The 26,753-nt window shown below is 48.8% G+C and overlaps 2 protein-coding genes and 1 long non-coding RNA gene across 7 annotated transcripts in view; 1 reads left to right on the top strand and 2 right to left on the bottom strand.

The window, feature by feature from the left end:
- ESYT2 (extended synaptotagmin 2) overlaps positions 1-9,340 on the bottom strand; it is a 64,150-nt gene extending 54,810 nt beyond the window's left edge. Inside the window, exon 1 of one of the 3 annotated variants that reach the window (XM_074315021.1) lies at positions 8,891-9,340. In XM_074315021.1, coding sequence (XP_074171122.1) covers positions 8,891-9,202 — 312 coding nt within the window. In that variant the 5' untranslated portion in view covers positions 9,203-9,340. The remainder of the gene's footprint in view (positions 1-8,890) is intronic. The other 2 variants (XM_074315019.1, XM_074315020.1) reach the window with 2 other exon arrangements.
- A 179-nt stretch (positions 9,341-9,519) lies between these two features.
- Positions 9,520-16,822, top strand: LOC141567541 (uncharacterized). Its single transcript, XR_012490266.1, has 2 exons — positions 9,520-9,729; positions 15,635-16,822. It is a non-coding gene; the product is annotated as an uncharacterized LOC141567541 (long non-coding RNA).
- DYNC2I1 (dynein 2 intermediate chain 1) overlaps positions 12,100-26,753 on the bottom strand; it is a 39,524-nt gene continuing 24,870 nt past the window's right edge. For all 3 annotated transcript variants that reach the window (XM_074315017.1, XM_019742505.2, XM_074315018.1), the window contains 12 exons: positions 26,339-26,427; positions 25,026-25,155; positions 23,148-23,320; positions 22,639-22,801; positions 20,864-20,977; positions 20,708-20,769; positions 20,282-20,333; positions 18,953-19,013; positions 17,901-18,000; positions 17,601-17,732; positions 15,872-16,095; positions 12,100-12,956 (listed from right to left, as the gene is read on the bottom strand). In XM_074315017.1, coding sequence (XP_074171118.1) covers positions 12,782-12,956; positions 15,872-16,095; positions 17,601-17,732; positions 17,901-18,000; positions 18,953-19,013; positions 20,282-20,333; positions 20,708-20,769; positions 20,864-20,977; positions 22,639-22,801; positions 23,148-23,320; positions 25,026-25,155; positions 26,339-26,427 — 1,475 coding nt within the window. In that variant the 3' untranslated portion in view covers positions 12,100-12,781. The remainder of the gene's footprint in view (positions 12,957-15,871; positions 16,096-17,600; positions 17,733-17,900; positions 18,001-18,952; positions 19,014-20,281; positions 20,334-20,707; positions 20,770-20,863; positions 20,978-22,638; positions 22,802-23,147; positions 23,321-25,025; positions 25,156-26,338; positions 26,428-26,753) is intronic.

The following is a 26,753-nucleotide window of genomic DNA, read 5'->3' as shown; positions in this document are numbered from 1 at the left end:
GCACAAACCTACCAGTTAGGGGAAGCTTGTTGCTTTCTTCTGTTGTCTCAAACTGAAAGTTCGAAATAAGAACTGGCTGCTGCCAAAAGGAACGATGGCTGACACCACAGTGGAGAGCCACAGCCTGGGCCAGACGTCAGCTCCAAGGACGTGAGGCTCCTTGGAACTCAGGAGTGGCCGAGGTGGCAGAGAGGGAAAAGATTTATGTACCGCTTCTGACAAGTGCTTGTTTAAAGCATGCTTATCTTCAACAATTCGTTACTATTTCTTTGTTATATGAATGACCAGCACCTATTTTTGTACATCAGAACCAGTAAAATAAAAATCTAAAAGCCCGGTGTATCTGAGCATACCTTCTAAAACTAACAAAGCTGTCCAAAATTACTTGAAAACCATTCCTTATCTCTAATTCACTAAAAGAATGTATACTTTAAAGGATTTTTACACTGAGGTCTTCTGTAATTTCATATAACATATCTGCTATGTTAGATACACTCTTCATCCATCCACTTATTTTTGACCGGGGACTTAAGTTTCAGTGCTTGCATGGAATGATAAGAGAACGTAAGCCAGGACTAACACTCAGTGGCAAAGGAAAAACAGGGACATATCAGAATTTCTACCCAAAAGAACAACTAGATATCCGTTCATCAAAATACTAATGTCAAAGAATTTATTATTAAATAAACCCTTACATATAGCATGTGTATGGAAATTTGGAAAAGACTTGAAGCATATTTTTAAAAATTCTAAGGTCATGTAGACATTTTTTCTATAACTGCTAAAAGAAAGGTCATACAAGTAAACTATCTGAAATCTTGATTTAAAGCTGAAGCTCTGGCATGAGTTATATCAATCTCACAAATCAAAATGAGTCCAAGAATAGGAAACATGTCTTCTCATCTCCTTTACTAAAACACATAGACAATCTGGTTGTTTATTTTAAATTCAAATCAAATGCTACTATTCAAATTCATGCTTATGTTTTCACTGGAATGGACTAAGAGATAGATACGTAACTGGAGTACTGAATTAACTACACTTGTTCTGTATACTATGTGAAATCATTCCAGCTTTGTTCTACTATTAAAAGAAAAAGAAACTATATGGGACTTTGAACTCTAAAAGCCCTTAGAATTACAGAACTGACAGCAATATCAAACATCTACATGGATTCAGAAATCACATCATGGTTGAAATTTTACTGTGAATTTTTCATTTTCAAGGAATAGGTTTATACACTTCTAAGAGCTTAATTTCATTCTTACACAGATAGCAAATATTTCAAGAGTTATGAGAATTAAGTCAGAGAAATTTACCAACTTAAAATCTACTTGCTTTCTCCATTTATTCCTTTATTTGTACACAATGAAAACCAGTACATAATCAGGCACTTGAAAACATGAGGACTTTTTTCCTGAATGTAACCATTTATTTGTACTGGATTTTGAGACTAAGACTTCGGTACATCCCCCTTTATACTTGTTTGTCATTCAGTAACAGCGACCACACAATAATACATCACAGCCAAGAGAAGGACATGGCATCTAGCAATGGCTCTATCTTACACAATTATAGTACACCATCCCCGTCAGGAGGTCAGCATCATCCTTCTTGCCTTTCAGCCAGCCATCCATCCATCCATCCATCCATCATCAAGCCATCAAACCATTCACCAACCATCCATCCTCCATCTATCCATCCATCTTCCACCATCCATAATCCATCACTGCATCAGGGCAGCTGCAGCAAGCAGAGCAAAGATGAACCATGTCCTCGGGGCAGCATTTGATTTAACGAAGAAGCAGCAGCGAGGATGAGGGGTAATAATGTGGGCTCTGTAGGTATTATTTTAAGTGTGTACAAGAAAAGAGAGAGAGAGAGAAATGGTAAGGAACACTTTCGACTGTGAATACTAACAAAGCATTATGGTAGATAAAATTTTAGCATCAAAAAATAAACTGCAATGAAACAGAAACAAGGAGAAGCTCTATGCCTCATGCGCCCCCTCCAGTTGTAGGGGGTAGGAGGTGGCAAGGTGGGTAAGAGAAGTGACTCGGGCAGCAGGATGGTGGAAGGGGGAACATCAGCCACTCAGACCACTCACCCAGCATGACCCTCATCCCAGCCTCCCAGGCTCGTAAGCACACTGGGATCAGGCTCATTTCAATGCCCATCTGATAATGGGGAAACTAAGGTTCTAACAGACTCACCAATCACACGGGGCCAGGGAGGGTCTCAGACATGAACATCACCAAATGGGTGTGCGCCTAAGCAACTAGGCCGTCACGTGTCAGGCTGGCACCAAGAGGGTAGCCACCAATGTGACAGCAGCACCCACTCTGTGACCGAGCTGCCAGATGACACTGACTAGTCACATAGCCGGTTATTTTCAGACAAAGCCAGTGACAAGTGACTCTTCTCGGCAACCTCCAAAGTAACCATCACAACTCTGTGCTGTTACAGTTTAAAATATTCTACCTGTTAACGAGCTCCAATATCCCAACTCAGCAAAAGAAGAAAAGTTATTAAAGCTGTGACTCCACATGGGAAGAATGCTTTTCTTCTACAGGTTATTTACATAAGCGGAGACTGGGGTAAATCTCCCAGGCATGTGATTTTAACACCACACCATTTAGAAACAAACACTGCCCTCCATAGCTAGATTTCTGTTTATAAAATTATCATGCTACTCTCATGGGTTCAAAAACAGTTACTGTATCCTGGACAGATCTGATAAATAGCTCGAGCAAATGTTCTTTCATAACTTGAAAAGAGCAAGAAATTAAGTATCTCAAACTCCAGTTTTACCCTTTCTCACCACATGCTAGCTAACAGTGTCGTTTCTGGAATCTGTCCATCAGACACCATTTAAATAAAGCACGGTACTCCCTGAAGATGGACGACATGGCAGTAACCAAAGTCACGTCTCTGAAGAACAATGACAAGCGCACAACGTACCCCTTCAGGCGAGGGTACACCTAACACACAGGCACATCCACACACATTAAAGATTTAGAAAATCACCAAATGTTACAATGGTTATCACTAGTTAGTGGGACTGCAGGTGACTTTTCTCCTTTCTTCTCCAAAGCTTGAAATGTTCTACTATGAGTATGCATTCTTCTCATGCCAGAAAAACAATGTTTTTAAAACCTGTCCAGCTACAACAGAATAAATAAAAACCCAATGGCAGGTTCATTAAAAATAAACATAAGGAGAACTTCACTAAGTGACTGAACAAACAAAAGCACTCAAAGCTCAAGGTGAAAGACAACTTAACAGATGAAACACAAAGCACAAAACACATTGTCACGTTAGTATTTCCACATCTGTCCTCTGTGTGGTCATCACTAACTCTCAAGTGTAGACCCCAGGCACAAAAAGAGTTCTTTTAAACAGGAAACTACTGTGTGGACCCACGGTACACTCACGCCGAGCTGCTGTGACTTTGCTTCCATACCGCCACCTGCATGCCCTCCACCCCAAAGGCATCCGGCACTGAACCGCGGGTCTCAGACGTGTGCGCTGAGCCCTCGTAAAACAACTTTCCGCAAAGCACCACAAAGCAGGCAGAGACAGCAGAGCACAAAACTGGACTTTTATGCATAGCTAGGTCAACAAATACCAGGAAAGTTTCGATCCTCATCAATAAAGTCTTTGTTTTAAAATAAGATTGATTTAAACAGCTATTTATTACCATAGTAAATGTACAAAATGCTCTAATGGCGTAATTTTTTGAAAAATGAACGTACCACTACACAACCTGAAAGGCCTAAGAAAGATTTACCTTTTATTTTCCCATATGTAGTTGTGAGTCTAGGAAACTTTAAAATCCTAAACCATATGTTCCTGAATAAACGATTTTCCTGCATTAAAAAAAAATGAGTAGTATTACTTTTACTTTTAAAGAATTACCAATACACTACGACTAACATGAGGATTCCTCATAGATCGGTGTTAGTAGCGGCTCTAAGTTCTTGAGTTTAACGCCTTGTCCTAATCACGTCTGTGACTCTCGCACCGAGCGCAGTACCTGGGACAGGGCGCACATCTAATAAACGCAGGCTGAGTGAACAGATGAATCAGTAAAGGCTTGTTTGTAATCCCTGCACATAAGCTGGGCTAGCTCCTTAAAATGCTATCGACTCTAAGAAAAATTCACCCAAATAAATGGTTTCCTTGAAATAAACTACAGGATTTTTGTAACAGTTAAGAAAAATAAATGAAGAAAATTCAGCGACAGGGAGAAAGACCATGAGCAAATCTGTAAATAAAACGTGTTAAGTGGAAAAATATTTCCATGCAAAAGATGACTGGCACTGTTTATGTACGAGCTGTGCCCCACCCAATTCCAAAAGAACACGGGGTGACTCAGTAGTTAGGGCGCAGCAAGATCAATGGAGTAAAAGCCACAGTTACTGGCGGGAAGATGGACGGGCACTTGCAGCTACGTCACCGGTGCAGAGCGCAACCATCCAGCACTAATCTTGGCTGCAAGTTCTCTGGCAGCTGAAGCGAGATGAGAATGCCACTGCACTGCACAGGGCTTTCCACGTTCTGATTTCACAAGCTTAGTTCTGAACACGTCACTCTCTCCCCCTTCTCCAGGCGCCAGCCGTGTTTATGCTTGTGCTCAGCTCGGGCTCCCTGGGAAGGCCAGAGCAGTCCCAGCACGTCTACTCCTCAGCCATGGGTCCACGGAAGTCACGAGCCGGGCGCCACCTCCCGTCATCTCCTTACAGCTCCTTCTGGATGGGACACTGCCTCCCAATGTGCGCTTTTATCTTGCTGTTCCCACCGACTCTGAGGCTGCGCCCTTCCACTCTCAAATGCCCACAAGTGTGTTTCTAGGCACGCTTCACCACTGCCCACCTCCCACCCTCTCTGCTGACCCACCACGGCACTCACTTGGGGACAACACACCCAACCTCTATCCACACATGAGGGCACAACGACGTATTACACTTCCACATATAGTGGGTCCTCAGATCTCTAAATGCAGGAAGAAAAGTCATCTGAGGCAGCATTGTCACGGAAACTAAAAAAGATAATGATTTAACAAAACAAAAGGCAACAGGCCACAAGTAGTATTATTTCTGATCACCTTTTTCACTTCTGTATTTTTAAAAGAAATTCAATGCCTCAGTATATCTCAGTGTTACTGAGATACAATTCACATAGAATTCACTCATTGAAAGTATACAATTTAATGGTTTTCAGTATATTCATAATGTCTGTGATATTATTCAAGGTTAAATGTTGTGACGATGTAATCATGAAAACTTACAGAAAAGATAAGAGGTTCACTAGGCCTAACAAGAACACCAAATTACTAGCCAGTTTTTCATAGTTGGTTCTTCACAGGATTCAGATCTATATTTTACAAATACATATTATACTTTATATAATTTACTATGACATGTTAATTTAATAACTATATTACATATATTTTCAATTCATGTATTTATTTATAGTTCAGTCCTAGCTCTATACTCTCCCATCTTGAAATGAATATTCATTGAAAAAAGTTTTTATCACCAAAACCAGAGCATACAAGCTGATGGATGCATAGATCCTAACTTGCAATCCATTGTTTAAACTAAAACACAGATATCTACTGCTTTCTGTCTAGCAACCCTGGGACCTCCTGTTCTAACTTAACGAAGCATTTAGACCTGCTCACATTGTGAGCAGCGCAACCCTCACAGTCCTCTTCCCCCCTTGAACTGCAGCCGCAGTGTAGGCACAAACAGAAACCCAGGCTCCCTTCAGCGCCATAAGCACTCGGACACCTTCCCAAAGCACATGATCGTGCCAGGATCTAAGTGCTCAAGTCGCAACTATAAACTGTGATTCCTGCTTTAGTTACACCAACTATTTTGTTACAAGCCTTCACAAAACTTCCTTAAAGTGTAAGTCAATGATTAACACTCAGAACAAAAGCAAGTGTTTGCCCTTCCTTTACAGTGTATTCTTCTCTTTTGTTCATTTGGTTCTTAGTCTACACATATTAAATTTTGGTTACAGTTGAATTCTCCTGAACTTCCCAGAGCAACTATGAGAATAAAGCTTTCCCAAAGAAAAGCTTGTGTGTCATAGTATAGAACAGCATTAAATCTCAATCATCAAAGTATCAGAGTAATAAAAGAACAATTGTCAAAACAGTTGAGTAATATTGTATATGACAGGTTTGGGTCGCTACTTCTTTGCAGGCAGAGTCAGCATTTACTGGCAGAAGAAAAACCAGGAAAGGTTTTGGTTTTCAGTGGAAGACATCAGCCCACCAAGTTCTAACTGTTCAAATCAATGAAAACAGCAATGGAAAATTGTTATTATTCATCTCTACAAAAACTCTTCAAGAATATTCTTCACCCACAGTCTTATTTGACAGGGCCCAATTAACATAGAGTAGACACTGGTACAACAAAAAAGGCCAGTCCTCAATCCATCAACCCAAACCTACCAAGCCTTTCCTGTTTGTGAAAAAAAGAAAACGAAAAAAGTGAAGAATGAATAACAATAGGGTTTGCATTACAGCTGCAGGACCAGTCTTACAGAATTATCACATGTTAAGTGAGAGCTAGTTTTCATATTCTAATAGCCTTCACTCAAAACAGTATATATTTTTCTTGAAGTACTAATATTCTTTAATTATCTCATGTTTCATATCCGGTGTAAATTTTTACTTTACTAAATAAAAAAAAGAAAAACTGTTAAGTGAACATATCCAAAAGTGGGGTTGGAAGTGAGCACCACATTAGTTCAAATTTTCCTATGCTTCCAGCCCTACTATGAATCATAGTTGTTAATGACACATTATGAAAATCTCTACAAATATATCTCGTTCAAAGCAAAATACCAGCCCAAAGTTCAGAACCCCAGAACCTAAGCATGTACTGTAAAAATCAAAAATCTACTAATACATAAACCGTAACTTATGCATGGCTTCTTCTATTGTTGATTTGTTACCTGACTATAGCATAATAGTGGGCACGCTTCTAGAAAGTGTAATTCCCGGGTTTTATTATGAAAATAACACATGGGTATTATAATTAAAAAGGTATAAAAAAATGGTATGTCAACTATGATTAAAAATTTTTTAAAATGTATATATATAATCTCCATCAAACCCCAGACTCCTAGTGCCTTTCTTAGATATGATCACTGTTAGCTTTGTGTGGATCCTTCCAGAAGTTTTCAGCAATGCGGGGCATGTTTAAGTATACATATGTGTGCGATATGAGCACAAACACAAGTTGGGAATAAACAAGTGAAAAGGCTTGGAGAAAATATAAACTCCTTCTTCTATGAGACGAACACCATGTTCATCAGTTTACGTCATACAGGAAAAACCCAGGAAAAGAATCTTTGACTAATCACCTTTTCATTCTACGCAAAAAATCTGTTGGGTCCTTCAGGATGGCAGCAACTGCATTTGTGCCTGTCACCAGGGTTTTCACAAGCAAACTGATACCAGCCGACAGCTGATGACCACCTCTGAAAATCAGCACTGCCAGTTCCTGTTAAGTTCAGCCTGCTGCCGCCGGGTGTTGCTTCACCCATCGGTCTGCACTGACTTGCTGGCGGACTTGAACCTGGTGCAGCACAGACACAAGATGCCACCTGAAAGTCCTGGCTTCCAACGTGCACCTCAGTTCTCGGCTTTGCCCACCTGGGTTACTCTGACTTCCTGTTTTCTACAGCTCCCTCCTCTTTCCTGCGTCCACTTATTTGATTCTCCAAAGTGTTCCTGCGCCACACGCCCACCAGGTACTGGCGGTTTTCAGCTCCAAAGTGCCTGCCTATGTCATCACAAGGTAGCAGCACCCGTCAAGGTCCGCCTGGCCGAGGGCACCGCTGCTGCCCAACCCTTGTTTGTTTGCCTCTTGCGTCACACACCCCATGCCTTACTTCCCGAGGGTCTTATGATTGGAAACAGGGCTCCTCTAAGAGAAACTGACCCTTCCGAAACGCTCCGGCTGCCCTTTTCACACGAAGTCTACACCAAGCCCAACGTGAGCATCGTTTATCTTAAAACAGTGCTACTTCCTGTAGTCTGAAACTGACACGAACCGGTGGGGAATGTGGGAGCGCGGAGAACAGCATGAGATCGCCAGCTCCGTTTGTTGCCATGCTGCATAAATAAGTTACACAGAGAATTACCAGCGGTAAAAATAAAACAATCAATAGCATGACTCTTCCTATCAGCTCCACTCTTCCAAAGCGCCCTGCCCCTCCCGTCCGCACTGCATTCCAGTTCACCCCCATAACAGTGCTCAGTCTTACGACGTTACTTCCGAAAAGTTAAAAGAGACTTTCAATTATCTTAGTATCAGCAGCTCTTCTGGGAGACCCTCGCTGCTCTTCAGTTGTGTCTGAAACAACCAGGAAAGGACAGTCTTCTCAGGCAAGGAGGACACAAATGCACTTGTCCCGCGCCCCCGGCTGCCACTCCCGCTTCTCCCCGGGCGGTTTCCGGGCCTGCGGCGGTGCCCACGCCGAGGGGTCTGCTCCGGGTGGTCCTGACACGTGTCCGGGGCAGGACCCCTCACGGACCTCACCGTGCGGGTCTGCCCGGGACTGCGGGCGACGCGAGGGAAGGCGCCTTTTGGACGGGGGTCTGCGGAAAGCCAGCGCGGACTGGGGCAGCGGGGCGACAGGCACCGGACGGGCGGGCCCGCGACGAGGCGAGGACCCCGACCCGACAAGTGGGGGCGCGCTGACAGCGACCAGGCCCGGACGCCCGGGAAGGGGTCCCGGGGGCCGGGGGCGGGTGGCAGTGGCAGCGGCGCAGACCCGGGTGTGGGCCGGGAGGCAGGGCGGTGCGCACGCCCGACCCGGCAGGGACGCGGGGTGTGGTGGCGCCGGCTCCGCGCCTCGCACTCACCCAGGCCGGCAGGTCGCAGGCGCGCACCCCCAGGCGCACGGCGCGCTCCTCGTCCTCCAGCAGCGCCAGCGCGCGGCACAGGCGGGTCGCCTTCAGGCCGCGGCTGCGCCGGCACCACACGAGCAGCGCGAGGGCCAGCAGCACCCAGCTGAAGCTCAGGCCCAGGTAGCCGAGCGCGTACACCGGCAGCAGCAGCGCGAAGCTGCGCGCCAGCTGCGCCAGCAGCCCCGCCACGTCCACGCTCAGCGCCGCTCCGGCCGGCTCGGCCCGGGCAGCGCCGGCCTCGCGGCCCGGGGCCGGGGCGTCGCTCATCGCCAGCCGCCCAGCCGCGCCGCGAGGGCGTCCCGTACCGTCCGAGGCGCCTCAGCCCGCGCGCCAGCGCCCCTCTGAGGGGACCGGGCCGTCGCTACAGCCCGCCCGCGCTTCCGCCCGCGGGCGGCGTGTGACGTCAGCGCGCAGGGAGGGCGGGGCGGGGAAGCGGGAGGGCCTGGGGCCGGGCGTGGCCTGGACTCGGGCCGCGTCACCTGCATGGGTGGGCGGGGCCGGCGTGTGGCGCAATCGCGCGGGGCGGGGCGGGGCGGGCGCCACCGGAGCGGCCGGGCGTGGCCCTGGGCTCGGGGCGTGTACGACGCAGGGCAGGCGGGGCTGGCCTGTGACGTAACCGCGGGGAAGCACGGCGGAGCCCCTGGGGGAGTGGGCGGGGCCTGTGGGAGACGTCATCGCGCGGCGCGGCGCGGCTTCTGGCCGCCGGCCCCCTAGGCCTGAGCCCCGGGAGCGCGGGCTGTGTGGCTGCCGGTCTGGTGGGTGTCGCTGCGGAACGTCGCCAGGCGCAGGCACAGGTCCGTCACACGTCTGTGGGCCTAGGGGCGACGGGGGATCCAGTCAGGATGGGGCGGTCTCCCGGGCCGGGCCGCTCGACTGGGTCGGCCTGCGCTGGCTCCATACTCCGGGACGTGGTTCCCGGAGGACTCGTGCGGAGTAGGAAGTGCACCGTCCTGCGTGTTCGTTGCACTTGCCGAGTTTTAGCATGTTACTGCTTAATATACTTCTAAGATGTTAAACACACGCTCCTGAATGGTTCTGATAAAGGTTTTGCAAATCATCTTTTTGCAAATCAAATTCATCCTCTTTCGGATCAAATTTGTCCACAAAAATGTTTTCTTAATCTTTGTAATAAAAATAAATCCAATGTTAATGTTAAAATTAAACATTTTATTGCATGTATTTAATAAACAAACTACTTATTTAATATCAGAAATGCTTATTTACTTATAGCTTCATTTGTAAGTTAACGTCGCTGCTCGTGGTAATTTCATATACATATTCATAAAATAATTATAATGTGTAGGAGTAATTTTTGCAACGGAATCATTAAGAACATCTACTAACTAACTGTTCATGGTTTGATGGATCAGCCAAAATATTTCTTGTGCAGAACTTAAACTTTTGAAAAATGAAGGCGCGATGGAAAGTGTGACCGTGCCAAGGGTTAGAGGACGAAATGTTTCCCTAATTGCAGCAATAAACATTCAGGGAATGGTGTGGCGTGAAGTAATTGCACACTCGACGGTTACTTCAAATATTTTTTGCGAATTTCTTCAGAGATTATTACAGGAGGAAGTGTGGTTTGTTTTGGACAATGTCAGCCTCCAAAAACCCAGGAAGTACGTGATCTTGTTAGTCAGACGAGACACGCTTTATTATTTCTACCACCATACGCTCCAATGATGAACCCCACTGAAGAATGTTTTTCTGATGTTAAATAAGTATTTTATGTTTATTGTTAAATGCATGTAATAGAATGTTTAATTTTAACAACAACACTGGATTTATTTTTACTACAAAGATTAAGAAAACACTTGTGGAAAACTTTGATCTGCAAAAGGGTGAATTTGATTTGCAAAAGGATGATTTTGGAATGCAAAACCTGTATTGCTCCTTGCGTGCGTGTCTGCTTTTGGAATTCTGGATGTGGGCTCTGCGAGAAGCCTGGGGACGGCAGCCGTTTGCTGCCCCCGTGTGGTCACGTTCTCACATCGCACGTGCCGTGACCCGCGCAGGGCGCCCCGGCTCTAAGCAGAGCCAACAAGCCATGAAGGGCGGGCGGGCCATGGCCAGACGCACGCAGAGGGGCGCTCACGCCTCCCTTGGCCCAGCAGTGGGCTGGGGAGACCACAGGGCCAGGAGAGATGTGGACATGGGGAGGTGCTGTCCGCGAGGGTCAGGTGACCTGTGTGGGGGCCCACCTCTCCAGGCTTCTTTCCTGTACCTTCACCCTGTCTCCCCACAGAGCAAACCTTAACCTATGGGGAAGGCAGCTCCTGTCACCCTCAGAACACTGGTGATGACCCACATAGCGAGGAGGGAAGTTATAAAACCAGGGTCCCTGGTGGGGATGGGGTCAGGAAAAGGGCTGGGCTCAGGACATGGCTGTGAAAGGGGCAGGACCACCCCTGGGACACAGAGGCCAGGGCCTGTCTAGACGGAAGGTCTATCAGAACAGAAAGCCCACCCCCAACAGGCCAACAAGCATCAGGTAAGGAGCCACCTGTTGGAGGCAGACCTCTTTGGGCACCGAGCTGAGGATGGAGCAGACAGAAGAAAACCCTATGACAAACAAGATGCACTCTGAACCCACACATCAGAGAGACGTCTGAAGCAACAGCACATGGCAGGGTATCAAAAAAACAACGGGTGTTTCAAAAACAACCACAAAAAACAAACAAACAAACAAAACGGGAATTTTAGCACAAAAAAAATCATTGTCTCCAAGGCTTTAGGACGACATGCAGGCCTCTCGCCCTCACAGGATGCCCTCTCGTGACACCTTCCGGGCATGATTCAAAACACTGGCCACCCCACGTGCAAGTCACATGGGTTCCAATCTTTAATCAGAACCGAGAGGGACACACTTGTATTGCCACATATACCATTAAAAGCAGTTCCTGACGATGTGTCACAAGCTCAGGGCGTGATGCGGAGCCAGGGACTTAGTGGCATGCATGACACAGTGCCCTTGAACCCATCTACCTCAATTCCAAGGACCTGAGCCCAAGCAAACTGCCTCCCGGTAACAAGGAGTCAGCGAAGGAAGGAAGGAGCACCAGCTGGGTGCTGAGGGGGACGCCTGGGAGACACGGGGACAAACGGGGTCCAAAGAAAAAGAGGAAGATACAATGCCGATGTTCAGTAAAGTGGAATCTGAAAGGTAAAAACCTACAAACATAATGTCTATCTTTATTCTAGGCCAGGTGTTAAGCAGGTCACAACTGAGAAGAAAGACGGAGGGCGGATGTGCTCGTTCACTGACAGCAGGGCCCCCCAGACTTCCCGCTTTGATGTGACTCTGTCACGAGTATTAGGGAGACGCAGAGGAAACAGGAACAAGACCATCATCTGTTTAACACAGACCTGAGCCCTGCATATGTACCAAGCGCTGCAGCAGGTGTTCGGGGGTCAGTAACAAACAAGGGCAGAGAAAAGCCTCTGCTCGGAAAAATGGCGTGTGTGTGTCATCTTACACACGGCTAAGACAGCTGTTCATTCAAGTACATCTTCATGGTGGACTGCTTAAAATCTAGAATAAATGTGACAATATTTTAAGACTGTTCTAAAAATAAACAGAAATAGTCTCAGAAAAGAGCATACTGGACAAGACTATTTCTTCTGAAGCTCAGAATACACTAAAAATGTCTGCTGTTTCCCTTCAAAACTAGTGATTTATTTCTTGGGAATGCTGGAGGGACACACTCATAAAATGAATCCTGTACAGAATGTGTCCAATATACACAAGTGTACACGCTCATGAGGCAGAAAGCACGTGCTGTGTCATCAAGCCTCCTGCATTTGGTCCTTCGCAGCCCAGCCATCTCGATAGCACCCAGGCTTGCCCTAAACAGCTTCTTGCAGAAGCAGCTGCAGCCTCCTCCGCTCGTCGGCCACTGGGCTCACCCACTCCTTCTTCAAGAACTGGACGTCCATGCTACCCGAGGCTCTGGCCAGCACCAGGGCCAGGAAGCCACTGCTGTTCTTCTCCGGTTCACCCACTACCGCCATGGCCACCAACCTGAAAGCAACAAGCACAGCTGTGTGATTGTGAGTCTCAGATTCTCTATCTAACAAGGGAGATGTGAAAAGGAGAAATTCTATAGATTTCAGTAACGGTCACAATGGAAGTTTAGCACACCAATAAACGCATAAAAATCTATAGAAACGGTTTTGAAAACTGATTTCTGAGTCGGAGGGCTGCTGGACTGACTGCCTATGACGGTTGCTTGAGGACTGAGGTCAGGCACTGACACGCCTATTGTCCAGCCCGCCCCACGCCCTGAGCGCCAGACCTCTCCGTCTGGGTTGCTCCTCCCATCAACGGCAACGCCGTCCATCACCAATGCCCACAAGACACCTGGAGCCACCCCAACAGCCAGGACCCTGGCCTGTGTCACTTCACCGTCCCCTCCCCCTGACCCATCTCTAATCTCACTGCACCTCTTCCCATATGACAGAGACCCAACACTCACCCCATGTCCTCAAGGCAACAAGCTGTCCCAGATCCCAGTTCCCACACCAGCACCTCTCTGGACACTGTCCACCCATCTTCTTCCCCTGGTCACCTCCATTACCCTTTAAGACTTGGCTCAGTTCTGTCACCCCCATCACCTCCTCCGTCCCCCAACTATGCCTAATTCTGTAAGGGGCCCCGTGGCACCCAGGATCCCATTCTCACACTCATCCCAGCCTTGACCCCGCTGGGCCCCATGCCTGCCTCTTCTCGACAGCGCCCAGGCCGCCGGCACCCGCACCACACAGGAGCCAGGATCTGGAGGGATCCAGACGGCAGAAGGACAGGAGAGTCCCAGCCAGGCCTGACTGCCTGCTGCTACTCTGTAAACTGGGCCCCACAACCCAAACACCCCTGACGGGCCCTGGCCACAGCGCATTTCTGCGCCCGCACTTGCCATGCAGGGAGCTGACCGGGCCCCTCTGAGGCACTGCAGTCCACGCCATCGCGGCCTGGATCAGAACCACGGCACCGTTTGGAGTGGGGGACAGGTGAGAGCTCAGCCCTCATAAGGCCACAAACGAGCAAATCTTGAAAAATTACAAGTCCGGGTTTTCACCAACTGCCGACACTTTAACACTGACGTTCAGTTACTAGTGACACAGTGGGAGTTCAATGGCTTCAAACTCAGAAACAGCAATAATGGTGCCAGACAGGAAAGGTTTCCCTGGCCTGGGGACACAAGGTGTGAGAAGAACACAGCCTATCACTAAACCACCTCAATTTGAAAACATTAAAATAGACATAGAAACACCAGTCGGTATGACCGCTGCCCAGTTGAAAATGGGCTGGGATTGTGCACCAGACAGAGTCCCAGAAAAGAGGGCAGAAGAGGACACCACAGCCTGGGCTCCCAGGCACTGCCACCACCCCCTCCTCGGCCCAGAGCAGCGCCTGCGGCCGCGGACAAGCGGGTCAGTTAACATTATCATTTCATCAACTCTGAAACTGCCAAGTCTTCTTCTATCGAAAAGCCTGCCTTTTAAGCTCTGTTGGTGTTTTATGCTTTTCTTTACAGCTAGACAAAATTAAGTGAGCACTTTCTGTGATTACTTCTTTAACTCAAACACTGCTGCTAGCCACCGAGACAGGAAGCGCACAGGGAGAATGTTCCAGATCACTTCAGAAGCCTCTTCTCTGCTTCCTCTGCCTGACAGCCTCCTGCTCTGCGGGGCTTCAGCCCGTCTGCCCTCCTGAGATCTGGACACACTGATCAACCAGCACCGACCAGCACGGCCAGGCCTGCTGCTCCCCGCTTCTCCCGGCCCCAGGACTGGTGGGCCCGGACCTGTCCCAAGACCCCCGTTCCTAGTCTTTGCCCAAACGTCCCCTTCTCAGTCAGACTGGCCTTCCCTATTCACTTAAAGTCCTGGCCCCTCCCTGCTCATTTCTCCCCATCACACACTGTGGGACCTGTTTGCCTTTGTTCTTTCATTATCCATCTTGCCCCACAAGGACGAGAGCCCACCGAATGGCTCACCCGGTGCCTGCAGCAGTTCGATGAACATTTACTTTTCTTATTAAATAACTGACAAGCTTTTTGGAATAAACTGCATGTACATTATGTGTTTATATGTGAATCACAGTCTGAATTTTGATGATATATTTTTTTAATAATTCGACTAATACATATACCTAGTACTTGAACTACATAATTGCAATTCTTAATTTTTTTCAGGTCTTGTCAGTTCGTCCCTAACATTCTGCCAAACTATTTTCTGTTTTGGAACACTTTTACAGTCGGGTGGTCCACCGTCCTCCCCGGGTTATAAGCCTTCACAGTAGGAGAACTACTGGAATATAAAATATCAAGAAAAAAGATAGGCGAGTAGACAAAGTGGGGTCAAGAGAGAACCCTTCATAATGAAAGCTTTTATAAATATTTCAACTTCTAATTAGTAAAACAAGACAAGGAATTACTGAAAGCACATCCCTGGTGAGCCCGTCCCACGTTCGTATGAATGGGTTCCAGAGGCATCCATGCAGAGAGCACATGGCCGGTGTGACCGTGACCCCACTCGGGGCACAGGGATGCCACTGCAGTGACAGGATGTGACCTGCTGATTCCCATGTGATAGCCCTTCTTAGAACGCAGGAGTCTGCTGTCACTCAGGTACACACTGAACGTGTAACACTAGTAAACGAACAACGAAGACGCTCACAGTTTCTTCTTTTATTTACAGAATGACGACGATGGAGAAACAGTACAGTATGAATTCTGTGATCCAGACGATTCCAAACTAAGTATGAAATAAGGACACTTTAAAGGGGTTCTTAAAATATTACTTAAATTTATAAATATAAAAATACTAAAATTTAAATAACTACAATTTAAGTGTAGCAAACTTATGTGTAAATTAAGTGAGAAAGACCATCAGTGACGCTTGTGTGAGAACTGCCCGTGATGACGCCTCACTTACTTGTCTGGAGAGACGAGCTGCTTGGCTACAGGACCCAGATCGCTTTCCAGGAGGTCCCAAATATAAACACAGGAAGTGTCATCCTGGACCAGGAACACGGCTGGTCTCGTGAGGGACCACTGCAGGCCTGTGACGGCGTGGCCACCGGTGCTGTCGCTCCACTGCATGAGAGGGTGCTCGGACGTCAGCTGGTGTAGCCGGATGCTTCCATCAGAACAGCCGGCCTTGGGGGGGAGGTAGAAGTGGGGAGACTGTTCGTCCTGGTTCTTTTTTCTGTTTTACCCAATCTCAGCAGTCAGGAAAACTTTTCAGACTGTTAGCTTACTTTAGTTTGTACAGAAAAACAAAATTGGTTTACTTTTTGTTTTCCAAACGTTAAATTATAACATTAAATCTGTCCTCCCAAAATGCAAAGATGAGCACTCACCACGGAGATTGATACACTTTGCCCCCCTTCCCAAAACGGCTAGTAGTCAATGAATATGAAAATAGGTGTTTTTAACAAAGTTCAGTCTCGCTGATTAAAGCATAAGCCATTCAGACTGCCTCCATGGATATAAATAAGCCACCGTTAAAAACAATTACATATGGGGCTGGCACGGTGGCTCAGGCAGTTGGAGCTCTGTGCTCCTAACGCCGAAGGCTGCCGGTTCGATTCCCGCATGGGCCAGTGCACACGGGCTGGTTGGTTGGAGCGTGGGCTCTCAACCACAGGGTTGCTGGTTCAACTCCTCGACTCCCACAAGGGATGGTGGGCTCTGCCCCTGCAACTAACAAGGACAACTGGACGACCTGGAGCTGGGCTGTGCCCTCCACGGCTAAGGGTTGAGGGGACAGCAACTTGACTTGGAAAAAGTCCTGGAGGTACACACTGTTCCCCAGTGAAGTCCTGTTTCCCTTCCCCAATAAAATCTTTAAAAAAACAAAATAAAACAATTATATATGTTTGCACCAATAATATAATCATATAGCCCCTTGGGTTGAAGTTTCCATAAAACAAAGCTTGCTTAGGAAAAGACCAATTTTTAGCTTAGAAAGAGAAGCTTTTAATTCTGTTTTACTCAATATAGTTAATCCTTCACATACTCAAAAAAAAGCAGAGGCCTCAGTCAGCAGTCACAAAAGGCTCTGTTTTGGTGAAGCCGGCTTCCCGCTATGGGAGGGCACCCCAAATTACAGGTGTGGCCGTGAGCGCCCTCTAGTGGCGACACTGTGGCACAACCAGCGCGTCTGACTGCCCAGACCTTGGTTTCTTTTTCTACCAGCAGCCAGGACAACTTGGAGAAATGGCTGATTCCGGGCTTATTGTACCAAAGAGCAAGGAAGGGCTGACAGGCTGATGTCAGGAGGACACAGGAACCAGCACCCAACCAGTTCAGGTCGGACACCATTCCTGCAGCTTCCTGTCAGACAGTTACAGCACGCAAATCGACACAGAGGGACCACACATGTGTGCCGTGTGGGCAGGAACCCTTGTGCTGTTCTTGTAACTCTTCTGTGAGACTGAAACTATGTCAGAATCAAAGGTTTTAGGAAGATCTATTCAGCAGCTCCGTGGGATGACCTGTACAGGTAGGGCCTTGAGAAAGCCAAGGAGTGACTCGTCCCGAGACGTCACCACGCGAGCCCACTGGTGCACCGGCCATGAGCAACCAAAGAATTCCAGCAGATCACGACAAGCACTTTGCTGCCCAAACAGAGCTGGGGCTTTAAAAACAGACTTTCTTACCAAGAATACTGGTTCTCCAAACGGTGAGAAATCAATCACATTCACTTTCACGGGGCACACGCCACAGTGCCGGGGTTTGAACAGTCTGGGCGACACTCTCTGGTCTTGCCTGGTGCCGTGGCTTATCAGACCCTAGTAACCCAACAAGAGGGCCAGGGACAGGGCTGCATAAAGCTGCTAGTCTTGAAACAGTTTAAACAATGTTATACTACAAGCAAACAGTAACAGTCTTTAATGAGGATATTTATCAAGCAACTCTAGGAAAGAAGAACGAGTTACAGAACGAGGTTTAACTATTACCATGTTGGTGCCAACAATAAAGTGATTAGGATCTGAAGGCAGAAACTTGACATTCAGTGTTTGTGTGGACCCCCAAAATTCATAACCTTTATGGGAAAGGCTGGAAAACAACAACAAAATGAACAGACGGTTGTTTGAAAACCACAAGGAAGCGATGGTACCACGCTGGCCACTCCCCGCATCATCACTATACAACAGGCCACTGCTCCTTTCCCGATTCTGAAACCTGCTTCCCACTTGTCGGCTACTGTCACCATAAAAGCCTCGTCCCACTAAACTCCATTCCTCTGACACACAGGAAGCCAACCTGCAATAACTACTGTGTTTACTTGTCTGTGTCCCTACAGATCTGCGGGTCTCACTAGCCCAGGGATCACCCGCTGGTTGGCTGTTAATGTATTAGTGACTTCTTAAACAAGATGATTCTTTGTTAATCATACTTAAACCAACTAAAGGTGATTTACAGTCTGTACGAGCGCATTAGCACCACATACAGGTATTCTGACTGAGGAGGAGTCAGGCTAGTAACAAAAATTTGAAGGGTAAATTCTATGCTGATCATTAGCGACTGACTGCTGTAAGGGACAAGAACAGATTTCTTCCAGAAATAAATTAACATGGAACATATAAATACCACAAACAATACTGGTATGTTTAATAAGAATTTTTATGTCATATTAAGTTGTATCAGTAAAAGCAGAAATCTAAACTTCTGAATTAAACTTTCATGTTAATGTTTCTCATTCCTGAAATGTATCTAATTATGTTTAACTTCAGGGTTGTATCAATTGTGGATGAAAAATAGTCAAATGGTACCAATTTATAAGATGGAAAAAATGTTAAAGAAAAAAATGTTAGTTCCGCACTCAGCACCCGTATTTTTGCACTAACTCGTTAATTATAAACTATTTAGCGAGAACACAATGTGGGATCTTCACTGCCACCCTCCCCCAGGTTCCCACTTACCACGCACACATGCAACTACCCAAGGCCACCCCTCCTGTGCGGGACAGGCCTGTGATGGGGGATTGAGCTCAGAGCAAGGGTCATACCTGTCACTCAGCCAGACCACAGCGCTGTGCACCAGCTTTATCCGCCCTCCAGGTATCAACCCTACAAGCGGAGAACGGAGAATTAGGGTGTCTCTTCATGCAAGTTCATCCCAAGCCCGACTCCAGGCCTGGGGTCGTCTTTCGTTGCTTAAGTGTCTGTGTCAGGAGGCAGGATCTGAACCAGGTGGGTCTGAGCAGGCCTCCTGACGCTGAGAGGGCTCCTGAAAATGCCCTGGGGGAGCCATGCAGCTCCGAGTCGTGTGGAATCAGGATCCAGGAGTCCTCGCAGGATTAGATGTGGTAAAATACAGGCAGCACACTAAGCAAAGAATATCCGTATTTAACACACCTCAGATCCCAACACAGGTGCAGATGGTGGGACAGCCCTTCCCAACCACGACACCCGCCCTGCGCCTGCCACTGTGGGGACTCAGCTCTACCCTCCTCCTGGCCACTCCTTCCCCCCCTCAAGCACCCATTGCCACACGTCTGACCCCTCTGCCATGTGCTCCCTTTGTCTACTCCCAATATCAACCTCCTTTTCAGTAATGACTGCAAAGGGGACCCAAAACTGTATGCATACTGAAACCCAGACTCGGGGCAAGAGACTGCCTTGAAAAGGATGTACTCAGGTCGCCTTGCAGTAGAAAGGGTGACTGCAGTGACACAGCACGGGGCTCTTTCCACAGTCCTGACGCCCGTCACTGGGCACTCTGATGCAACAACGTTCAGTGTTGCTGTTCACAGTCTGGAAAGTGCCCCCGACTTCCTGGCATGCTGCTCCCCTGGACGGCCCAGATGTCACCTCCCCTGGGAAGTCGCCGCTGACCTGGGCCCACAGCCCTTGACAAGCACCCCTCCCAGCCTAGCAATGACATGTCCCCTGAACCCACACTCCCGGGGCAGTGTCAGTCCTGTCACCCTGTTTGCTGCCACCCAAGATGGACCCAGCCTGCTCAGAGAACACTTCAGCAGTGACTAAAGGAAAAATGGCTGATTAGTTCCCAGCATGAGCTGAGTTCTGTGACCGGCCACTAATTTAATACACATAGGACAGAGCTTGGAGCCACCCCGACGCCCCTAACTTACAACGGAGGGAACAGAGTGACACACAGGCATAAACACAACTTTTAACCTTGCTGAAATGAAAACACTCAGCCAGAATGTCACTCAGTCAGTCTAACTGAGGTGCTTGTGAGATGGTGGATGAGGTTATTAAGATGCAACTTTACAGTCGTTTTTCAGTAGCTAGTTGCCTATTGTTCAAAGCAGTTATTGGTATCTTTAGCAGACACTGACTAAAATTAGGTTTTTTTATTTAATAGTTACCTAAATCACTTATTGAACCTGCAACATCTGCCTTTGGTAATTCCACAACCACCTAAAAACAGAATGTTGAAAATGAGTGTTAATACATTGTACAATGATGAAACAATCTAAGGAAAGTATCATACTAACGAAGACAGTATGCTGTGTTAGGTGTAGAAATATGCTTGCTCCAGAAGAAAGAATGAGCACTACCTCAGAACAAGCATTTTAAATGTCACAAACCCCTTCCTGTGACGTCTGACCATTTCTGTCCCCTCAGTGGCCGGCCAATGGACAAAGCCTCAGCACAGCACCTGCAGCGAGTTCTGACCCGGTTCACTCCTGGCCCTCCAGGACCCTGCAGGAGGCCTCTGCCCTCATGCTCCCAGCTCCCTGGACACTGGCAGGTCACAGGGTCAGTGCACGCACACGGCGCGTCCCACTCACCCACATGTTGAGGACCCCGCTGTCGTCCAAGGAAGCAACGTGGAATGACAGACCTGACATTTCTAATGAGAACAAAGAGACCAAGTGGCTGGTGAACAAGGAAAGCGCATTTCCTATCTTGAACTAAGAACTGTACAGAAGTGAAGAACCACATACCTTCTTGAGAAGAAAAGGGTGAAAATACAAAACTCTGTTTTTTGTAGACAGACACTGAGACAGGTTCTACTGCTTGCAGAGGGCTGCGGTGGTTTACAGACGTAAGGATGCCATCTAGGGTGAAAGGCACACAGCCGTGCGTAAGTTAAGCAGTAAGTCACAGAAACACAATCAATATTAGCCTGCTTCTGGGACACGTGTTCCCCGAAAACCACCAGACCAACACAAATCGCTTTCAGTATTGCCATTAAACAGACCCCAGTGACAAGGGAGATGGGCAGCCATTCCAATGAGCTGCCACTTTTGTCCCGTCTACAGACACGGACAGCGGGCGGGAGGTTAAGACCCTCCCTGGCAAGAGGGAGCTGCAAAGACAGGCTGGGAACCAGAGGGAGGATCCAACTCCCAAGGCAGGATCCTGGGTCCCCTCAGCAGCCCAAGGGCCGATGGGGCTGGAATGGGAAGCAGGACAGCAGGGACAACGGGGGCGGGGGGAGGGCCTCAGACAGCAGCGCAGGGTTGGCAGTGCAGGCAAATGCGCAGCCCCTGCCACCCATGGGAGACCCGACACTCCACAACCCAGTGCAACAAAGCCCCTCGGACCACAGTATCCATTATTAAATGTCCAGGCGTAGAAACAAAGAGACAAACTCCACATGAAGCGCCTGTAAGAAGAAATCGGGAAATGCAAACCCAAGCGTCTCAGCCGATGAAAAGTCTCCTCTAAAAACACATGGAACATAAGACAAACTTCCAACCCTATCACCTCGAAAAGCATTTGCATGTGTAAAGGAAACAAACACACAGCAACACCTGGAATCAGAAACCCAGAACAGAAACAGATTTAAAAAGCAGACAAGAACAAAGTGAGAATTGGTTTGAACTCAGGAAAGAACCTGAAGAAAAGATGAAAGCATCTCAGAGATGAACACTAAGTGATGGCTCCCAGCCGCTGAGCCTGGGCTGACGCTGGGCTGTGGCCTGGGCGCGGGCACGGGGTCTGCAGACAAGCCCCCTGGTCCTCTCTCCCTGGCAGCCCACTGAAACTTTGCAGGTGTAGATGGCCACAGAAAACTCTGCACGTATGTTAATGGAGTCATTTATTCATATTTCTAGTTTCAAAACTTAAGAGTTTTAGTGTGTCAAACACAGTGGTGAATTCAAAACTTGATGAGTAACATGAGTAGCAATTTAAAAATGCACATTTTTAAACAATAGCTTCAAACCCATGAGGTACCTGTCAACTCAACATTCTCAAAAGCGCAATATTGCCCCCAAAGGGCCAAAAACTGGTTGTTGGGGACAAAGAAAGAACTTCCTCTTTTTACGTACACAGCACACATAGCACACAGACAGATACGCAGTGTGTGCGGCATTAACATTTCAAGGAGGAACGGTTAGGAAAACGAAGTCTAAGAACAAGAAGACAAGCCACAGACTGGGAGGAAATGTCTGTGAAGACTTCAGTCCAGGACTGGCTTCCAGAACATACAAAAGACTCTTAAAACCCAACAAGAGCTGCACACCCCGTGTCATCAGCAGGACGCACGTCAGCACCGCAGTGACACAGGGCCACACGCCTGTCAGAATGGGGACACTGCAACCTGCTGGTCGCCGGCTCCACGGCACCCGGCCGGGTTTTAGTTTGTCAAACGCCTCTTTTGCCCACAGGTCACATCCCACCCCTTGTAGCCAGAACAGTGAATGCCAAGAAACGCCAGACTCCTCGAACCTGGGCTTGTCTCAAAGACGCCCGAGGCAGGGGTGTCACTGACCTGTGGAAAACGTGGCCGTCCGGAACGTCCAGCTGCAACCGCTCAGCTTCACGTAGCGATGCATCCGAGAGTCCTCTCTCAGGTCCCACACAACCACCGAGCCGTGTGCGGTTCCCGCAAACAGCAGGAAGGCCTTGACGGGGCTCAGGCAGCAGCACGTGACCTAGAGACACACAGAAAGCTCTGCTCTCCCACGCATCAACCAGGGGCCAGGAAACATGTGGCACTACGGACTGAAAATCTCAACCATGTTAAGAAACCTCTAAAACATCCATGAGCCAAGCAGTGGAGGCAGAAAGTAACTCCTGGGACCACAGAGCTGTGCCCAGGGTGGCAATGTTTTCATTAAGCCTGTGGCCACTTCCCAGTGGCCCTCAGAGGCTCCTCACACCTGCACAGGCAGAGCTGAAGGCAGCCGGGAAGGCAGAGAAACGACCTTGCAGTAGAAAGGGTGCACGTTCCCATCCCTGACACCACGGCCATGTCTCGCGAAGCCCACAGCGCTGTACCTCTGACTCACAGACCAGGACCTTCTGCGGCCCGCAGCGCTGCCAGATGTCCCACACACACAGCACGTCGCTGCCGTCCAGCGGGGAGGCACGCGCCTCAGCCAGCCGGCCGTGCACGGACACCACTGTCTGTCTCTGAGCCGGAGAGGCATGCAAGAAGGACACTTTTCGATCTAGGGACAAAAAGGAAAACATTTCTGCGTTGTAGTGATCCACCAGAACCCATGTTAAGTGAACACACTTAAGAATACCCAAATTCCAGCTTAATGAAGAAACGAACATGTGCCTTTCAAAGCCGCACAAGCCTGAAGCCGGGGTGTGACAAGTGGCCAGGGCGCTTCTGGACAACTGTCCACAGCAGCCGCGCGCTGTGGCTGAGAAACACCACTTCCCACTCGGCAAGTACAGTGTGAGGGGAGCGCTTCCTCCCTGGTCCACGAGCTCCCCACACCCAGGTTACCCAGCACAGCAGGAGCCAAGCTACCCAGGGGGCCCGTGGGCACCCCTCCATCAGGGATGGTGGTCACCTGCCGTGACACTTCCTTTCCCTGACCCACTTTATTTTTCTCCTTAGAACATGCCGCTCCCAACAGCCTATACATTTCCCTCGTTAGCCAGTCGGTAGTCTGTCTGCCCCAGCAGGATGTCTGTCTGTGCACACTCGCTGAGCGTTTGTCAACAACGGATGAGCAGGCCTGTGCAGGCTGCATCCCTCTGCTGCACGGTCAGTGGTGATGGTGCAAACGCATGTATTGGGACCAAGGCCCCAGAGCCCAAGATGGGTGAACGACCCACTCTGTCACACACCTGTCACCCCAATCTCTTATCCTCTTGTCACCTCACAATTATTTCACTAAAACACAAGAGCAAACAAACAAGGAAAACATCCTTCTGTTCACGAGTGGATGTCAATCCCCTGACAGAAAGGGCCTGTCCTGGAGGGACAAACATGCACCACTGTCCCTCATGAGGCCTCTAGCAGCATGTGTCACCCGCACAGGTGCCACCAGGCCTGCTGGGCACCTCCCGCAGCAGCTCCAGAAGAGATGGCGGGTGGGCACGTGCACATCGTGTCCTGAGCACCACAGACACAATGTTTTTCCAACAGGGTAATTCATATTTTAAATACAAAAACACTCCCACCAAACATGAGTTTTTAAAACTAATAATGCCGTTTTCGTTATTTGCATTTATTTCATAAATGCAGAGGAACATGTATGAATGTAAATTTCCAGACAGCAGCTAGGACAGAGGAAACATCTAGAACAAGGGACACCATGGGCCCGGGAGCAGGAGGCAAAGTGGGCACCAGTGTCACCACGTCCCCTTTCCCCCTGCACACAGCCAGGGGCCAGCAAAGTGGTGACCAGCTAAGAAGCTGGAGCTCGGTCGTGCAGAGAGCTTGCTTAAGCAGACGGAAACAGCTGGATGTGCCTACATGTCCCATCTGACCAGGGCCTCATGCACTGAGCACCTGTTCTGTGAGCTCGGATGGACTTAAAGCTGGAGCCCAAGGACCCACAAGAGGCGTTGAGCCTGCTGCCCGCCCCCACAGCAGGCCCTGAGCACGCCAGGGGCAACCAGCTCCTCTCCTCCAGGAAACCCAGGGACACTGGGAAGTGAACAGGAAAAGAAACCGACTTAGAACAGACACGCAGCCCCTTTCACTTAGGGCTCTCACTCATTCCCACCCTGCAGAGCCCCCTTCGGGCCGTGGCCAAGCACTCGTCAGGGCTCACTGTCCCACTCACGGCAGGCTGACCCCATGTCAGAGCCCTGCTCACGCGCACTAAGTCCATCATCACCCAGGATGGGAGGAAAGGGCATGGTTTCTACACGGGGGTTTATTGAGCATTAACAGACGGGGCGACCGCTTACGCTGCAGGAATGGCAGGCAGGTGTCGAGCTGGGCGGCACTGTCGCTGAAGGGCAGGGTGCCACCCTGTGCCCCGGGGCTGCAGCCAGGTGCCGCTGCCATACGGTCCTCTTCCAGCAAGACTGTAACCACCTTTCAAAGACAGCAAGCAGCCATCAGTCAACAGTCAGTACTGGATGTCTCACTTTTACAAAAAACAGACACAGGTTGCTGCCCATTCACTGTACCCATGCTAAGCTTAAAGGAAACTGCCTGACTCTGAGATGTCATAAAAAGTAAGAGAGTGGAATTACACTGCTCCGTCTGCACAGCAGAAACTAGCAGGTGAACCTGCATTAGCCAAGTGCCTCAGGAGCCGGGAGTTCCCGGCCGTATTGTTTTTCTGGTAAAGACTGTGCTAAAATAAGAGGCGGACCATGCAACTTTTCTTGACTAAACAAGGGTGTAAAGCAGCTTCAGCCACACACCACCACCGAGTGACGGTGAGGACCCAGGATGGGCAGCAAAGCAGTTCCACTGCTCTGACGGCCGTGGTCAGGGTGACGGCCGAGGGGACACACAGACTCAGAAGAAACATCCAGCGTGGCACTAACAGATGGCTGCGGAGGTTGGTGGAGGCAACGGGGACAGCTGGGAGGCCAAGGTCATACGGTCCTCACTTCCTTCCTCCTGCAGTCACCTTCCCTGCTCGTCACCTGCATCCATCTGCCCCCTCCTCTGAGGTCCCCAGGAGCTCACACTGAAAGAGCAGCTCGTTAGTGTACACTGTGTGAGCATGAGTGTGACAGAGGAGTGGGCAGCAAGTGCCGCCCGCCCAGAGCCCACTGGCCACACGGCCGCTACGTCACACGCAGACTGCTTCTGTGCAAACCCGTGAGGCAGCCGTGGGACCGAGCGCCAGCTCTGGACTGGCTGTCAGACATTCCACTAATGTCCATCCTTCCCCTGGAGTCGATGGGAGCATCCAGGAGGGAACGGTAAGGTCACCGTCACTTGTGTCACAAGAATCAAGGGGGCAGGTGGCGGGTGAGGGAGGCTCAGATGAGACAGCTTGACCTGCTGAAGTACCTGAGGTTCTCCACACCACTCCCTTCATCTCTGCATGTATTCTGAAAATGTCCATGAGCACTTTAAAAAATCATGAGCTTATTAGTTTCAAATACCCTCAATGTATGTTTGCCTTGCCGTGCCAACTTAACATGTCAGTGTTTTAGTCTATGTGTACCTCAGAATGTAAGCAACTCATACTAAGATGCAGAGTCCGATGCACAGCGGCAGGGCTGGGGCCATGTGACAGGTCTCACCAAGCACACACCTGGCAGGCCGCCTGGAGAAAGCTGGACAGTCTCAGCGTGTCGACCTTCGGTGGACCCACAGCATCAGTCAGGTCTCTGCTCTCACTCCCTAAAAAGACGACGTCAGTGAAAACCAACCAAGGTGACTAACACAGTCACGCATCACACACCCTGGAGCTCAGAAGCCCTACCTACAATGAACATGAGGAACTCCAAAGGAGAATCAGAAATTCCACGTTTTAGTCTCTGGATCTCCTACTGACTTTTTTAGGAACTGCACCCGACAGAAGGCGCCTAGACGGGGCAGGGAGCAGATGTCATTACCACAGCACTGAGCACTGGACTCACCCCAGTCTCAATGACACCCCAACAAATTTATTTTAAAAAACAACTGCATCTTGTTTTGTATGAAGTTTGCAAACAGAGCCAGCCCTA

This window comes from Rhinolophus sinicus, linkage group LG11 (assembly GCF_036562045.2).
Source record: "Rhinolophus sinicus isolate RSC01 linkage group LG11, ASM3656204v1, whole genome shotgun sequence".
Lineage (NCBI taxonomy): Eukaryota > Metazoa > Chordata > Mammalia > Chiroptera > Rhinolophidae > Rhinolophus > Rhinolophus sinicus.
This window is presented reverse-complemented; position numbering and strand designations above follow the sequence as displayed.